Raw genomic sequence first — 17,610 nt, 5'->3', positions numbered from 1 at the left:
TGTTTACTAAAAAAAAAGTTGATTTGAATATTGATGATTTATTAGGCAGGTGGTACTTACAAAAAAATGATTGAGCAATGAATTTTAATAAGATTATAATTTACTCCATCCACTCTTTCATACTCAATATTTAGGTCTGTGTGTCTGTAATGCAACAGATATTTCATAGTATCTACACGGAAAATGTGCTACGATCTAATTCTCTATTAATTGAGACATTATTTTGATATCACTTTTGTTGGAGTTATTCCGACATAATGAGCTTATCTTGAAACTTAATGGAATAGTATGTCTAGTGCCTTTGTAGCATCGTCATTCTGTTCCATTTTCTTGGAAAAAAAACTCTTTTAATTTATTTACATAGCCCGCATGTAATTGATATTGATTGTTTCATATGAAAGATGTATATGACAGAATATTGGAACTAGAATTTTGCACAGATGTTGATGAAATTTTTAATGAATATTATTTTACACAGCAGTATCTCCACACCAAAGTCCCTCAATTCTTTGCTATAGCACAAATTGAAGATATTCTTAAATAAAACTTCAAATGTGTCAATAACATGGCCCTGCCCCCTTCTTCATTAAACATTTAAGACATGCAATAATAAAATTTTCAATTATATTTTCTCTAAATAAAACAATCAAACAATACTTGAAAGCTCAATTAATTTTTATCTCCCATATTTTATGTTCCTTCTATTTGGGACTAAATTCTCGATGCGCAAAATTTTCCCGCGCAATAAATTGGAGCGAAGCAATAATACACCTCTTATCTTGATAAACTCTTTGATCTCTAACCGTCGAACTATTCGCATGAATCTTTTTTTCTTTATTATAATGTTAAACTACCAAATTTCAAAGTCAAGTTTCCCATTAGGAAGTAAAATTTGACAAAAAAAATCCATTTTTTATGCATATTTTTGAAGAAGTAGGGGGAAATGGGGCAATTTGTTAGTTTTTTGGGAGAAACATTTTCCTGATTTTCCTGAAAATATTTGAGTTTTCTCATGACGACTATCTTATAGGAAATTTTCCGGGCTACAACTTTGTCTCAGACGATTTTTCTCTATCTCAACGGGAAAATGCATTTTCAGGCCATTTTCCAAACCCTTCCAAATGTGCCTGTTTCAAAAATCATGGGGCAAAATGTTAGTTTGCGTTTTTTGGCCTTAAATTTCAATTTTATGAATTTATTTCATCTAGACACTATAAAAGCAATTGATAATAAGGTATTTGCGTAACAATTAGAAATTTTTTTTAATAAAAAAAATACAAAAAATAAAAAAAATGAAAAATTTATGAAATTGCACTTTTTATTTTTTAAATAATTTTATATTAGTAATAGAGAGTAATATAACATGCTAAATTATAAGTATTAAGTGTGCCGACTGGAAAAAAATAAAATAAATAAACAAAAAAATAGTTAACAGCCTTAAAAACGGTTTCTAACATTTTGCCCCAAGGGGTACTTTTTACTATCAGTGTTATACGGGAAAACCCGGAAAATTTTTTCGGAAAATTTAGACTAAATTCGTGTTCAGCAATAGTTACTCTATCAAAAAATGCATTTGGATCAAAAAAATTACACAGAAATACGCCAAAATACGATATTGAAATGAAAGGTCAAAGTAACTTTGAAATTCGAAAAATTTGTTTTTTAAATAAATCCCAAAATATTAGATCAATTAATATAAAACTTTATAGGCTTAGTTAGAGTTATAAAAGGTACCTTTTGACTAAATTAGAACAATTACGAAATAATATTTACTGAGATATTGGAGATGTGTGGTCTTGATTTTCTAACATTTTGCCCCATTTCCCCCTATACTTAAAACATTCATCCAATTCCTCTTCATATACAGAGACGTGAAAATTTTTCAACTGAATTTTCGCAGTTTATTTGTGGACACAAATACGAGTGACTGCCTTTAAAATAATACTTTACGCAAAATAGAACGCGAATGCGAAGAGTCAAAGACCTTAGTGCAAAATTAATGCATTTAGCAATTGTTCATCTATTTGGGTATTCCAAATGAAAGAGACATGTCTGTTTAAATAATAATAAGCATAGTGCGAAGGTCACCAGGTGAGTTTGTCCAACACACATTTTTTCTCATGTTACAAAATCAAGGACTTTTTGCGCTTCGCGTGTCTGGGAGCGCACTTTGGCGGCTCATTCATAAGATACGTACGATCAGTCGCGACCGATCGACGTTAGCAAGCACATCTATCTCGTTGGTGGAATAGTTGCACCATTAAAATCATTCAGTCTTCTTTTTTTTGTTTATTTTTTTCTAAGTTTGTGTTCTGTATCATTAAAATTCAGTTCAGCTCCTATGTTATGGGGAGGCACATAACGAAAACTCATAAAGTTCCAAGTAGTCAAACCAGTCAAACTCTGTGTAGATCATAAGAACCGAAAGCTCCCGTGAAATTGTTTACCTGATTGATCTTTGGCAAAAAAGAGTATTTTAATTTAATTACAAAAAAAGAAAGAAAATAACTGATCTTCAAGAGTATAATTTGTTTGTTAATAGAAGAAAAAGTGTTTTGAGTGAAAAAATGAGTCTGGAATTAGTATTAATTTGTGTAATTTTTTCGGTGATCGGTGCTATTGTATGGCACGACAAATTCTCAAGGCAAGCAACATTGGGTGCAAAAATTAGAGGCCCTTCCACTTACCCACTCATTGGCAATGGAAATTTATTTGTTGGAGCATCGCCACCAGAAATTCTTCAAGTTATAGGGAAGTTGGTGAAGGAATACGGAAAAGTGCTTCGAGTTTTTCTAGGTCTCGATTTTATGCTCTTCGTGACGGACCCCAAATTTGTAGAGGTAGGTAATGTCTATACTTTGTTTTGTAATGTCTCTAAACAACATATGATTAGAGTTCTAACTAGACATGCTACTGACTTAATCATCCTACAACAAGCCTAAAAATTACAATCTTTAAATTGAGACAATCACAACTATAGAGAGATAAGATCGAGCAAATCATGAATGAGCAATGTAAGTTTAATGCGTCATTAAATCTTTACCTTACTAAAATAAAATATAAAATTCTGTTGTGTTATTTAATAAATACATAAATCAATGAATGATCCTATCAGATTAAAATACGTAATGTGAACTAATTCAGCAGTTATAGTTATTAGTAAAATTTCGTAAATTCTTGATTTCAGTAATTTCTGTTTTTATGAAAAGGACTGAAATGTAAAAATTAAATTAGTGCTATCAGTATATTACTCATACCTTTCATAAAAAATAATAAAAAATAAAAAAAATAAATAAATAAACCATAATTAAATATTAAATAATAGAGCTCTTATAAAAAAATTGGAAAAGTATGAAATACTATGAAGTACGCAAAAAGTCTTCCACAATAAGCCTCACTTGACTGCAGTGAACAGATGACGACGAACGCTGTAACCTCTAACAAATTTGCATGGATAAAATATTAGATATGTAATGAAAATAGTGAGTCATATTACCTTCGTTCCGTTTCAGTATTCATTAATAAAAAAATATTCTGTATTCTCCGTATTTCTACATCACTCATTAAATAACAAAACTCTTAAACACTTCTTACTTTTCATTATACGTCATTTCTTGCTAATATTCTAGTTTAAGAACCTTTGAACAAATTAGAGAAAAACACCACTGAACAGTTTGTAAAAACCTAAATTCATATAGCCTGTCAGCACAAGAACCTAGTAAATAATCTTGTTTCCAATTTTGTTAATTGAAAACCCCAACTAAAAGAATTTATTTTGTAGAATAACATTAATTGTTGTTGCATTTGTCGTATTTACGTCGAAACTTTTTATAAAAAGTGTTTTTTATGATAAATGGTATGGTAAATGACGATATGGTATCACCACTATATTTTTTTTATAAAATATAATGCCTCTTTAAAACTAGCCCCATGACAAATAAAACAAACAAAAAAAAAACAATATTCTTACATCATTAGTTAAAGCATCGAATATTTTAAAAGTTTATTTGTAATTTTTAGTACTTAAGGGGTTTACAACTAAGGCTAAATTAGGCAACTTTAACCACGTAAGATTTATTTCCCACATAAATTGAATCATAATATTCTATGTTAAGCCCTTAACTTGGCAAGAGAAAATTATTCATTTCTGTCGGTGCTTGTGAAATTGAAGAATTGCATTATAAAGTTTAAAACACACTCAAATTGAATGAGCTGTATAAAATGAGTGAACTACTAACATAATTAAATAATTTTGCATAAAATTATTTGAATTAATCTTTTGCCAGTGACATTGGGTTATTCCTTTTTGGATATGTTGCATTACTTTTGATGGATTTATTTGTGAAAACTCATGTGAAATAACTAACTAATTGTGTTATTCGGTCACATTTTGATTAATGCACATTTAATTATTTTTAAAAAAGATTAGACATAACTTTTATTAAAAAAAAAAACATTTTTATCCTCACCTACAAGCAATCATTTTCATATTTATTAATACCGGTTTAGTTGGAAAAAATGCATAAATCTTTTTTGTATATGTATGTAGTTTTTAGTATACACCGCATACGCAAATAAACACTTGCCATCATTTCTTATAATTGTGAATATATTCACAAAAAAACTGTCATTGCAAGATTATTAAAATTAATTTTTATAATAAACTTTAAATTAAAACTGCTAAATCTGAGACTTTATAACCGTGAAACTACAGTTTAATTTTTAAGTTAAGTATAAATTAATACAACAAAGAAAACACAATATAAAAAAAAGCATAATCTTTTTACTATAGGACAACTTTATAATTGATTTTTTATAATTGTAACAATTTAATTGAATCAATTAGTGTTAGATGTTATCTTTCCTTTGTGAGAGAAATATCTTTCTTAGAAAAAATTAAATAAATATTCATATGAGAAGCAATGAAAAACGCGTGCTGTTTTTCCAACAAAGACAAAATCTGAATTCACATTTCATTTATTTTCATCTTATTTTAAATTGATTTATTAGTTATTGTAATGTTTTACATGACAACGTAAACAAAGAGTTATTGACCTAAGTTTTTCATTCATTTCAATTTTTTGTCATTAATAAAATTGTTTATGTTATGTTAATTTTTCGGGATAGGACAAATGTAGAAAATTGTTTATAGAAAAAACATTTGATAATATTTTTTTTTCAAGTTGTTAGACACAACTTAATTTAAAAAATAATTAAAAGGAAATACAATTCTTTATTATTAAATAGGTACCTACCTACTTTACTCAGATCATGAATGTCAATAAATTGTTTTCAATTCAATACAAACAGTAGCACGCTAGAACTAATTGTGAGTGTAGAAGGTGATGCAAAAGCACAGGTTTGTTATTAAATCTACCGAACAATATAGAATTTTTTTGTGCTTCATAGTAAATTCCTACCGTGAAAATCATGTTTCCTATAGTCACTATATTATTAAACAAATTTTAGAGTTTCTTTACAAAAAAATCACGTAGTAATATTTGTACATATACAAACATATATCAGTATCATAATATGATGTGATTACGTTCTTTTTTTTTAATCCCTCATCTGGAATACATATAAGTACGTATTGTACATACAAACCTATACTCATTCGCAAAATGGGATAAAAGCACAAACTTCACGCAATCTGCTTAGTTGATAATTTGAAATTGACCAAAATGTATGATCTAATAGGACAAGTGGTGTTTTTCGTGCTTCCAATTCTAATTTTCTTTGTGATATCAGACTATCAAAAGAAGAAAAATACATTGAAAGGATCAAAAATTAGGGGACCACCAGTGCTTCCGATAGTGGGAAATGGTTTACTGTTCTTTGGGAAGAGCCCACCGGAAATTTTGAAAACTGCTGAAAATCTTATGCAAACTTATGGGAAATTAGCTAGAGTCTGGATAGGGAATACGCTCAATGTTATGTTGTGTGATCCTAAATATGTTGAGGTGTGACGCGTGAAAAAAAAATTATGTTATCATGCGAGTATATTTAATTGCAACATTTCTTTGTAGGTATTACTGTCTAGCAATACACTTATCGATAAATCCAAGGAATATACATTTCTGCGCAACTGGCTCGGAGATGGGCTCTTACTCACAACAGGTGAGTCTGTCGAATAAAAAAAACAACTCTTTAATTCTCAAAGGTGACCTCTAAATAAAAATTACCAACGCAGGCAAAAAATGGCAAAGCAGACGCAAAATAATCACTCCAACATTCCACTTCAAGATCCTAGAGCAATTTGTTGAGGTTTTCGACAAACAGGGTAATACATTTGTTAATGTGCTCAAAAAGATGAAACCTGAAGAGGGTGTTGACATCTACCCTCTTGTTACCTTATATGCTCTGGATGTTATCTGTGGTAAATATTACTTCATTATACATACATAATTTGAGTACCTATCAATCCTACAACTCACCGCCATAGAGTTTTTTTTCTTGATAAGTTTACTTATAATCTTTAGATAGAGGGTTCAAAAGTCTAGTCGGAATTTATAGCAAGAAGCAACGTGTGCTGAATCAAAAAGACCAAAAAGATTTTTAAAAAAATGTTAGGAATTTTATTTGCAAAGAATACGTGACATAGAATGCAATGGTATTCAAGAGATGCATAATGAATAAATAATTATATCATGTTTACAAATTTATGAAAAGTTACAATTAAACAAGCACTTTTCACATCGTAGCTTGACTTAGCACAATACATTCTTAATTAATATTCTTCATAAATTAGTCATGATTTAATGGTAAAATTATTTAAAATTTTTGTACTCGTTGTCAGTTTTAATGCTATTTATTGTAATTAAGTAAGCGTTTAATTGATTAAATTCTTCCACCTCACGTCCATATCCTGCCAAACTTAGCACTTTATATAAAACGAGGTAAATTGTCGCTTCGCTCCAATTTACCTCGCCCCGCTTCGCGGGGATTTGTTGCGATTCGCGCAATTTTTGAAGAAAAAATTGTAATGGATTATATTATAAGTAGTTTGAGTTCACTTATCAATCCCGGAAAAAAATTTTGCAAAGAGAAGAAATCATTTTCATACAACACTTTAGGCGCCAAATTCAAAAATTTGCAAAAACTGCATGAAATCTCTATGGGGGCTACCTGAAGGGGGGCTTTGGGGGGAAAATGAATACGGCCATCTGAAACCGCCTGTTATAAGGAGCCTCTGTACCAAATTTCATCGCGATCGGATAAACGGTGTGGATTTGTATAGAAAAGTCGGAACGACGATTACCAACAAACAGGCCTTTCTTTATTATATAGATATTCACCGGAAGCGTTGAATAAAAGCAAAAACTTGCACTTTCAGACTCTGCCATGGGCACCACGGCCAATGCTCAACTCAATAGCAACTCTGAATACGTTCAAGCCGTGAAAGAGTAAGTCATATTTTTCTTTGCAAATTGATCTTGACCATGAACTTGCTTCAACTTCCGCTTCTCCTTCGCAGCATCACAAATGTTTTGCATTTGCGTATGTTCGATTTTCTGCTACGTCCCGAGCCCTTCTTCAAGCTCTCGCGGAGTGCCACGCGCGAGAAGAAGGCCATCAAGGTTCTCCATGACTTCACGGATCGCGTTATTGTGGCGCGACGCAATGACCTTATGCAACAAAACGGAAAACACGATGAGAACCGCAATGGACACGTGGTTGATGATGGATTGGGTATCAAGAAGAAAATGGCTTTCCTTGATGTACTCCTCCAGGCCACTGTAGATGGTAAACCCCTCAATAACATGGATATACGCGAGGAGGTGGATACTTTCATGTTTGAGGGACACGATACAACAACATCAGGTAAGTTCAATGACCATCTCATAAATCGAACTGTAAGCAGTGAATCTTTAAAAAAAATTCAAGGAATTTTTCAAATATTGCAATTCGTCAAAATTCACATTAATTCACTTCCTTTGAAATTAGAATTATATAACAAGTGGAAAGACTGGAAATGATAAATCATACGATAAATTGGCATATTTTCCAATCGGAATGCGGACATTAGTATTGTTTAATTAAAAAAAATATAACCCACTTTTCAAATGATAACAAATCTATAATTTAAAATACAAAATGATTCAATTTTATCAAAAATATAATTATATTATCAGGAACGTACTATTTTTTTGCATTTATTTTAAACCAATAAGACATACAGTGGGACCCCAGTACAACGACCACTTGGTTATACTACTCTCGCGCATTGAAAATAATGAGTGTGAAGAGTACATCCGAGTGGTCATTGTACTGGGGTCCCACTGTATTTGCGTTGTTAAAAAAATATTTTTATTGATAATGAAAAATATAGCTTAGAAATTTAGCTCATAAGAAAATATTTATAATGAAATTAACTAGCTTTTGATCTATTATAATATTTCAGATTAATTTATTTTGTCCATGTTGATCTTGCGAAAACTCCGCTTTTTTGCTAAATGTTTTTCTCGGCCAAACTGAGTAATTTCAATATGGACCATTCCTTATGAACTAAAGCATAAAATCCCCACATAAAAAATCATTAATGCTATCAAAAGAATAAATAAATAATAAGAAAGGATACCAGACTTATTACTCCTGCATTGATGGGTTAAAGAGCACTAATGGTGCTAATAAAAATTTTATTCACCTCCACAGGTATCTCATTCCTTCTGTACAACATCGCTCTACACTCAGACGTGCAGAGAAGAGTTGTAGAGGAGATTCGAGATGTTTTTGGCACGGATACCCGTATCCCCACAATAAGTGACTTTAACAACTTGCAGTACTTGGATTTGGTGATAAAGGTGAGTGTAGAGAATTTGTTTGTTTGTTTGTCGAATTGTTTGATGTATCTACCTAGAAACACATACTAATTGATTTTAAATATCTCTATGAATAGGAAACGATGCGACTATATCCTTCAGTACCTATCATTGGGCGTCAGTCGGAAAAGGAAGTTACAATAAATGATATAACCATCCCAGCCGGTGCTGGTATTGCCATTGGAACATACTTCATGGGACGTGATCCTGACTTATTTACTGATCCCGAAATTTTTAATCCTGAACGCTTTGCCGTGGAGCGAAGTGGTGACACACAAAACCTCTTCGGCTATGTGCCATTCAGTGCTGGCCCAAGAAATTGCATCGGTCAGAAGTTTGCTATTCTGGAGATGAAAAGTATAGCTGTGAAAGTACTTAAAAACTTCGAGTTAAGTGTCCAAGAAGACTACAAGCCCATCCTTATGGCTGAAATTATTCTACGACCTGAAAATGGGGTTCACCTCAAATTCAAAGCTCGGCAGCTGTAGCTTTTAAAGCATAATTTTCTTTATCCAATTTGGGTATGATGTATGTTATGCATAGTAAGGAGATTTACTTAATAATTTTAGTGGTGATATTTTTTTTTAAAAAAAAGATTTGTAAAAAAATGATATGAATTATGCAATAAAAGACATATTGTTGTTCGGAACTTATCAAAGCCTTTATATTGTAGGTATAATTCATCATAATATATACTCTGATTTTTCACGTTGTAATATATATAGTTTTTCCATTTTTCACATTACTTTTTTTATCCATTTTATCCTCAAAATCTATACCTATTAACAATAAATTCAACTCTTATCTCATTTCTTTCTTTTTTATATGTATAATATAATATATAATCTGCAACTACACAACGCTTTTTTTCGAATACATGTTTATCATTTTTTTAATAGGTAAATCTAATCAGAGAAAGGATCAATATTATTTAAGGTACTGGGAGATAATCTTATTTTTCATTTACGGATTTTATCTTTTAAATGTTAATTTGAGAAGATTTCTTTCGCACGACGACATTCTAAATACTTTTGCCTCATTTAGATGGGGAATTTTATGTAAAGAAAAAAAGGATGATTGCAAAAGGAAAATTTTTGCTTTAGATGAAAAAAGAAAAAAGTAGAGTTTTTGGTTTTTTTTCCAAGTTTTAAAACTTTAATCAACTCAATGTAATTTTAAAATTGAGGAGTCACGAAATGAATGGAAAATCTAATATTTCTTTTTACCAAATTTTATTTTACACCCATAAAGTTTGAGAGAGAAAAATAAAGGTCATTAGGGTTTTACATTCAATTTAACGTAAAAAAAATACCTTTTTCCCAACGTGCAGTTACATAAACGATCATTTTATTTGTACCTACATCTTGAATTTTCACTAAAGTTCCCAAACTAGACCTTAACAAGTTTTAAGCAAAAAGTAAAATTGAAAGTACCTACCCATCGGTATAAATGAGAGGCAATGTCATGACGTATGCTTGGTATTTTTTTTACGATAAGAACGGGAAAAATGATAAATCTTCGCTCCTTCATAAAATATACAATTTAATTGTATATAGCCTAATAATTTTATTAATGAGATCGATGTACCATTATATCCTTTTATTCATGAAACTTTATCATTTAGAGTAGTGATTAAACAAATTTCGCCACTATTTATCACTATAATTTAAACTTTCTGTCAGGCTTCTTTTTGCAATATGTATCTGATATTGATGAATTTCATTGTTTTTTAGCTATTTTTGTGGATTTGTGTTTTTTTGTGTTGAATTTCTTGTATCTCTTTATTTTACAACTATTTTGTGTATGATTTGTTCCTTCATCCTTTGGACTCTCTTTTCCGTTTGTTATTTTTTTTGTTTTAGATTGTGTATAGTTATTTATTTATATTTATATAATAATTTTTATCTTTAAATTTAGCATCCTGTTTCAATAACAATATATAGTTTTTTTTTCTATATAAATCGAATTTAATGTTTTTTTTGCGTAAACCTTTCAGTAAAATTGTTATGATTTTTTTTTCAGTGTGAATAATTTTTTTAGGTCTGTCATCCATAAATGTATGAATATATATTTTTTTAAACTAATGCAATTTATTACAAAATAAACACACAATTAGTTCCATTTTATACACACACAATGAGACATTAAACTTAAGATAACCTTCATCCTTAAAGTAATATATATTCTTAAGTCAATTATTTATTTACACATGAGAAAAAAATACATCTTGCTGTAGCTCCTTTGCATTTCTTCCTTTTTTTTCTTATCGTATTCTTACTTCTTTTCATTTTTTTTTATTTAATGTGGATGAAGTTTTTTCACTATTCAACTAATATATTCGTTCATTTATTAATTTTTTTATATTAAAATAAAGATAATTCTAGAACTAGTAGTGAATCCTTCTCAATAAGGGTAGGGATACGATTTTTTCCTACAGTACAAACCATCGAATCCTGCACACAGCGTGTTTTGTGCATTAAATAAACATTTATTTATGACCACCCAGCATGTGGAGAGGAGTCGCATGAAAAGACATTATTGAATTTTATGCTTACTTATAAAACACTCACAATTTTTTTATTATTATTATTATTATTTTACTAATATAATATCAAATATAAATTATTCTTTTTGAAGAACTGAAGAAAAATTTGAAAAAATGTATAAAATGACAAAAAATTCACAACATCATAAAGTTTCTAAGTTAAAGTGAATAAATATTAAGGTAAAGGAAAAAAAAATAAGACAAAAACGACATAATTAAATGAAGGACAAATGAGAAATAGTAAAAAAGCAAGCATAATAGTCTAGAATTACAAACTTTTAGGTGCATGAACGTCATATGAAACACGCTTGTAATTTTATTATTTATATTTATATATTTTAAAATTCCTATGCGATAAAATTCATTTTCCCATAATGACTCATAAATTATAAATTTCACATCATATAATTCCGCACAGGACTATGAAACTTGCATTGTTCATAGCTACATCCTTGTCATCATCAATTTTGAGGTCAAAATAATAATTTTTATCTGACTAAATTGCACACATGCTTAAAATATATGTTATGAAAAAATACGAAAAAATATGAATTTGTAAGGAAAAATTGTTTTGCCTTTTTTCCTTTTTATGTTTTTATGATACTTTTTTTTTTGGCAACGCTATGTAAAGTGAAAGGGGGGGATGTGGCTAACAAACGAGCAAAAAGCATTTAAGATCGCGCGAAATGGTGTACAAAATTGATTTAAAAAATATTATTCTACAGAAAACTATTTAAAAAAAAAACAAACATAATTGTGCCAATTAATGTAAGAAACATCCTTACATTGCAAAATAAATTAATTTTCTACACAAGAAATGTTTTCATGATATGGGTCATTTTTTTCTATATAATTTCTATGCCTGAGAAAAATAAATATTTATATAAATTGTAATAAAGAAAAAAAAACGATTAAGAAATTTTATTTTATTATCAAAAGCAATGAATTCTTATTATTTATTTGACAAATTCTTTATGAATCTTTTTATGAATTTCAAATGAAAAGATTAGTATAATATTTAAATCATTAAAAAAATGTGTTTCAAACAAATATCATATCAAATAGTATAAATCAAACTTTTTTTTATCTTCGATAAATTCATTTGAAAACTCATTTTATGAATGTGGATGTGAAAAAAGAACATTTCACACCTGTGATTATATAAAATAACAAACTAAGAGAAGAAGCTTCGTTACAGGATTTAATTTATATAAAAAAAAATAAAGTCGAGAGACGTGAATGAAAATCAAAAATGAACAGAGCCACGACTAATATGGAAATGTTCTATTATTCATATTCATTCGCATTCTTTGTCTACCTCTGTGCATCACGGAGTTATACGTTGGCAAGTACTGAGAACCCTTCGCCTTGCCATGCTCCTCAGCAACACGAACCGTCAGGGGTTGATTGCCACCTTGTGGAATCACATTATTTAGGGCAGATATTGCTTCTTGGGCCTCCTCTCGCTTATTATATCTTTACGCAGTACGGCCAAAATGAAATAGATATTACATTTTATTAGTTAAAAAAAAATTTTTTTTTTAATATTAAAATGTTATTGTCATAGGTGTTATCGGTGTAACCTTTAAATTAATCCTTTTGCGAAAAAATGGATTTAGGACATTATTCAAAATAATTTTGCACTGAGGCTCCTTTAGGTGATGACGTGGAAATGTAGAATTAACCAATGAGAATGATTTGCTTGAATTTCACCAATCAGAGAGTTCTTCTTTAAAATATAGATTTACTCTTACATTTTGACTAGAATTTGAATTGAAAAAGCTATACTACACTAATTCCTAAAGTAGACAATTATTAATATTAAACGTGATTAAATTTCCACCCAATATAGAATCCAAATCAATCCCAATAATACTCAATTTCTATAACTTTATATTGGCATTGTGTGAAAAATCATATCGAAACGGAATCGAATTGTAAATCCACGTGATGTTTTGCAGTGAAAGTGCACACGAGGAAATTATATTTCCGTGTGATAATGTCTCGTTTATGTTGCAAAATGTCTGTCATAACGTAAATTGCAAGTACATAAATACACCCTAACATTGAATACGACATAGAAAGCATGTTGTACTTTCAAAACACTTTTTTTTCTATCATCGTCCCCTTGAACTCTCTGTGGTCAGGGAGCTATCGATTAGGCAACACGAATTTCCCAATCAATTTGTATATACCTACATAAAATATTTTTTTGTGTGTAAAATGGGGTGCAGTGGAACTTTCTCCTTCAGAGAGACATCAGCAGACACTGAGACTCCTCGGGGAACGCATTGTGGAACACATAAATTTATGGTTTTGACCAAAAAATTTCTCTCTTATTTGTAGCGCCAAGAATCAACTGTGCTGGACCCTTGCCAATACATCTTCCTTTTCCATCGCATAATCACTTCTCATACCCATTGTCAATATTTACATTGCGTCAGTGGCAAAAATTGCGGCGGAGGAATGGTATGGAAGGACAAAGAGCAGATGAATAAAAGCTATCGCCACTTTTCGGGGGGTTAACATGGCTTTTGCTGTGACTTGAGAATCTCGACCCAGAAGGCGTGCGAAAGTTCACCAATAAGGGGGATTGTGGTGGGTCGAACGAAAGCCAAGGCACAGGAGCACCCAGGCAGAGTTACAATGTGGAAATGAGAATTGGAAAAGTTGGATGATGTACAAAAGAACAAAAAAAAATGTAATAATAAAACAAATCAGGTCAAGGACTTACCGTACAAATGCAACACCACGAGGTTGTCCAGTTATTTTATCCCTAAGTATGTTCTTTTGTACAATGGTTCCGTATTTACCGAAAATTACGTCTAGCATCTCTTCAGTAATGGTGCGTGGAAGATTCGTGACATATAGATTTGTTTCCTTTATATCATCACCCGATGGTCTGGCATATGAAACCTAAAAGAGTAAATTACAAAAAGAATACATTTTTTATTAAAGCTCTTTATTATTATTTTGCTTAATTATCTAATTTGTAAGCAATAAAGGTTTTGATTTAATGAAGCTGATCCTAACGTTTAGAATTCTTGTTTATTATTATTTTTATGATTCACACATACTCTACAAAACCATTATTGCAATAAATTCTTGAATGTCAACTACAATCTCTTCTTTAGTCTACAGAAAAAAATCACATGCCTTGATGACTTTATTAGAAGACAAATGGAATTTCGTTTTTGGCTATATGTGGTGTCTTAAAGGACCTTGAACAAGAACTTCAGCATTGAAAAAGGAAATTCCATTTAACATTTCTGGAGCACAGCCAGTGAACTTTAACATTTAACTTGTAAAATTTGATTTATAAACTATCTCCAATCTATGTAACATTTATGATATGATTATTAAATTTGCAGAAGGTAAAAAATAGTATATTTCCATGTTGATCTTGCAAAAACTCCACTTTAAAATGAAGTAATAGTCTAGACAAAAAAAAATATAATCTCCTCCTAACTTACCTTCAGACGTTTATTTCGCACATTTAAACCATTGAGGCATTTAATCGCCCTGGTAGCCGCCTCTTCCGAGTTGTAATTGATAAATCCGAAGCCGTAGCTATATCCAGTCTAAAAACAAACAGTAAAGTTGGTAAAATAGCAACAGATTGGGTAATTGAATTAAAAGAGCAAATTACTTTTGGTAGGATTGCAATGTAGAGGTAAAACTTACCTTCATGTCTCGCATAATTTTGCAACTCTCAATGGGGCCCATCGTGGAGAACAGTGAGTACAATTCTCTCTCAGACATATCCTGAGGTAAGTAATTGATAATGAGATTCGTGCCCGCAACACCAGACAGTGAGCTGGTACTCGATGATGATGCGTGTCCGGCAGCGCCGAACGTACTGCTAGCCGGAAAATTCATCCCGCCTCGTCGTGTGTTGTACATGAGCGAGAAATCCGTATCCTGATAAGCGTAATGTGACTAAAATATTTACGAGAATTTCTCTCAACTCAAAAGCGGATAAAGCTGCTTCAGGGATATTTGTGGGAATCGATTTCGTGTGAATTGGCCCAAAGGCACGAGGCTGCTCCACTGCGTCTCCCTACATCCACTGTGGGGTAAGATTAGATAAAAATCTCAGTGATGTTGATCAGATCAACCCCCATTCATACGAGGGGGCAGGCAGTGTTGTTAGAAGTAGGAAGCATGAAAGACTTCACAGTGTGGTTGTACAGAGTAGTGGGTTAGTGGAGATAGGATTGTACGGGCAAACACAGTGGACAGCGTCGTACTTTGTTTTTCTTTTTTTTTCTTCAATTTATAGGCAAATTCAAGCAGAGGATGCGATCAAAGCGCAAGGTGGAGCCCACAATTTGCACACAAAAATCCTACATACCATTCCTGAGGGCAGCGAATGGGACATTCCCCACATCCGTCCGGAACTGCAAGAGAACGCAGGCGAGAGGCAGGGGTGAGTTTGCGAAAAAGACGAAGCCCTCCCAATACCAAGAAGAGGGGTTATGTTTAATAAACAATCGTAGGCCAAACAAAAATCGATTGACGCTAATTTACTCACCTCGACCTAAATGGGGCATAACCATTCATTTTGTTATACATTTCTCATAAATGAAATCCAATGGCCAAATCCCTTCCTCTCCTTCTCCGTCCTCACTTTTCAAAATCGTGGCTTGCTGCAATGTATCCGAGCGTGTGCCTTTTTTCACATCAATCCTCTTGTCACATACTACACTGCATTGTGTTCAACGCACTCTGGGAAGTCTGTGGACGCCACTTTGGGGGCCTTATTGCACACAAAACACACGATAACTACGCGAGAGTGCCAGGAAAAGAACGCGCAATTGATGTTAAGGCTTTCTTCTTCTTTAATTTTATTTTAGGGCTTGTCAGTAGAGATTGAGGTTAGGTATCTCTATTCGGGAAAACTGATTTTTTTTGGCAAAATTTTTCGCTTGTTTTTCTTCTGTTTATTTTTCTTGCACCTATTCACTGTTGTTTACTCGACAACTTTACTTGATAAATGCCTTAAAATCACGTTAAATTAAGGAACAACAAAAGAACTCATAACGTATAATACAAAAATTCACTGCTATGATGCGTATACTAACAAGAGACAACTATATAGTGTTTGGAACAAATCGTAGGCTTATTGTTTGAGAAAAAGAGAGACAGGTATAGTAGGCGAATCCTTACCAAAAAGGACATTATGCACCATTATACGCGTTTCCTAGATCATTTTTTTTATAAAAAAAAATTCCACAAAAATTAAACGTTTTATACGACAAATGCAACGACAAATAACCAATAATAATGATTAAATAAGCAAATATTATAATTTCAGCACTCTATAATTTTTATATACATAGTAGAATCAGTATTTAATCCCAAGGATAAGCTTTTCCAGGAGTTGGTACTTTAGCAGCATTCTTAGAGCTAAAATGGAAGAATTTAGTTAATAGAATTAAATCAAATTTTGTTTTAAAATGTAAATTAATTTTACTCTTTTGTGCCATCTGAAAGCAGTACACGGGTCACATCCATTGGGGGTTGAACTTCTCGTCTAGCATCACGATTGACGTAGTAATTCGCAGATAATCTAAAAGGAAGTATTGATATTATAGTCCTAAAAGAATTCAAATTGAAGGTACTAACTTATGGGCAGGACCACCAGGAACATCTGGTGGTGGCTGAGTTCTGGCAGCTAGTCCATCTTCAAAACGGAGAGCATTGGTGTGACTTCTCTAAAAGAATCAACATAAATATTATGTAACTATTGCCAGAAATTCCTTTAAAATTATATATTAAATACCCCAAGAAGGAAGTTCCTTAAATTACGAAGGAACGGAGAAATATCCCTTCTTGCAGAACTTGCCATTCTACCGCTGAAAACTTTGAGATATTTTTGTAAAAATGAATTTACAAAACTTGTGAATTTAGGAAATCAAAACAAATCCGCGAATAAAATTGTCAAAGTCGGCCCAGCTGCGAATTCATACCTTACAAATATCATACATGATTTGAAGACGTAATGCTTAACGTACAAATTGTACAAAAAAGAATTTTTTTTCAAAAAAAACTGGTCACGGTGACCATTTTCATCCTCCGCGTATAATTTCGACTTTGAACTTAAATTATCTTTTAAAAAGCAAAATATTTTCCGGATTTTCTTTAGCCTAACTTAAAGTAATTGAAATTCCCTACACATAGACGTGGTACTTATCACGATAGGTTCAATACATTTTAATCTATGACGATTTAAAAACTCGA

General features: G+C 31.5%; 3 protein-coding genes across 9 annotated transcripts; 1 reads left to right on the top strand and 2 right to left on the bottom strand.

The window, feature by feature from the left end:
- Window positions 1-2,196: 2,196 nt before the first annotated feature.
- Window positions 2,197-9,475, top strand: LOC129797016 (cytochrome P450 4d10-like). 2 transcript variants are annotated; one of them, XM_055839246.1, is made up of 7 exons: window positions 2,197-2,840; window positions 6,030-6,120; window positions 6,194-6,379; window positions 7,337-7,406; window positions 7,478-7,824; window positions 8,656-8,804; window positions 8,900-9,475. In XM_055839246.1, exons 1-7 carry the CDS (start codon window positions 2,568-2,570, stop codon window positions 9,308-9,310), a joined length of 1,527 nt encoding a protein of 508 aa, XP_055695221.1. In that variant the 5' UTR covers window positions 2,197-2,567; the 3' UTR covers window positions 9,311-9,475. The 2 variants fall into 2 exon arrangements, with proteins under 2 accessions (XP_055695221.1, XP_055695220.1); XM_055839245.1 differs by lacking the exon at window positions 2,197-2,840 and adding an exon at window positions 5,478-5,963.
- On the bottom strand, window positions 9,459-16,776 carry LOC129797044 (sex-lethal homolog). Of its 6 annotated transcripts, none has more exons than XM_055839292.1 (7): window positions 15,902-16,776; window positions 15,722-15,767; window positions 15,052-15,288; window positions 14,841-14,948; window positions 14,102-14,283; window positions 12,686-12,843; window positions 9,459-11,275 (listed from the first exon to the last, which is right to left on the bottom strand). In XM_055839292.1, the coding sequence occupies exons 1-7, from the start codon at window positions 15,940-15,942 to the stop codon at window positions 11,226-11,228; spliced, it is 822 nt and encodes a 273-aa protein (XP_055695267.1). In that variant the 5' UTR covers window positions 15,943-16,776; the 3' UTR covers window positions 9,459-11,225. The 6 variants fall into 6 exon arrangements, with proteins under 6 accessions (XP_055695267.1, XP_055695264.1, XP_055695266.1 ...); XM_055839289.1 differs by having other exon boundaries at window positions 15,052-15,306; window positions 15,722-15,821; window positions 15,902-16,445; XM_055839291.1 differs by lacking the exon at window positions 9,459-11,275 and having other exon boundaries at window positions 12,279-12,843; window positions 15,052-15,306; window positions 15,902-16,453.
- On the bottom strand, window positions 16,658-17,332 carry LOC129797064 (NADH dehydrogenase [ubiquinone] 1 alpha subcomplex subunit 7-like). Its single transcript, XM_055839321.1, has 4 exons — window positions 17,153-17,332; window positions 16,996-17,084; window positions 16,844-16,939; window positions 16,658-16,776 (listed from the first exon to the last, which is right to left on the bottom strand). The coding sequence occupies exons 1-4, from the start codon at window positions 17,216-17,218 to the stop codon at window positions 16,722-16,724; spliced, it is 306 nt and encodes a 101-aa protein (XP_055695296.1). The 5' UTR covers window positions 17,219-17,332; the 3' UTR covers window positions 16,658-16,721.
- Window positions 17,333-17,610: the final 278 nt, after the last annotated feature.

The sequence above is a fragment of the Lutzomyia longipalpis genome, chromosome 1, assembly GCF_024334085.1.
Source record: "Lutzomyia longipalpis isolate SR_M1_2022 chromosome 1, ASM2433408v1".
Classification (NCBI taxonomy): domain Eukaryota; kingdom Metazoa; phylum Arthropoda; class Insecta; order Diptera; family Psychodidae; genus Lutzomyia; species Lutzomyia longipalpis.
Note: the sequence above shows the minus strand (reverse complement) of the source record. Positions and strands in the feature narration are given on the sequence as shown.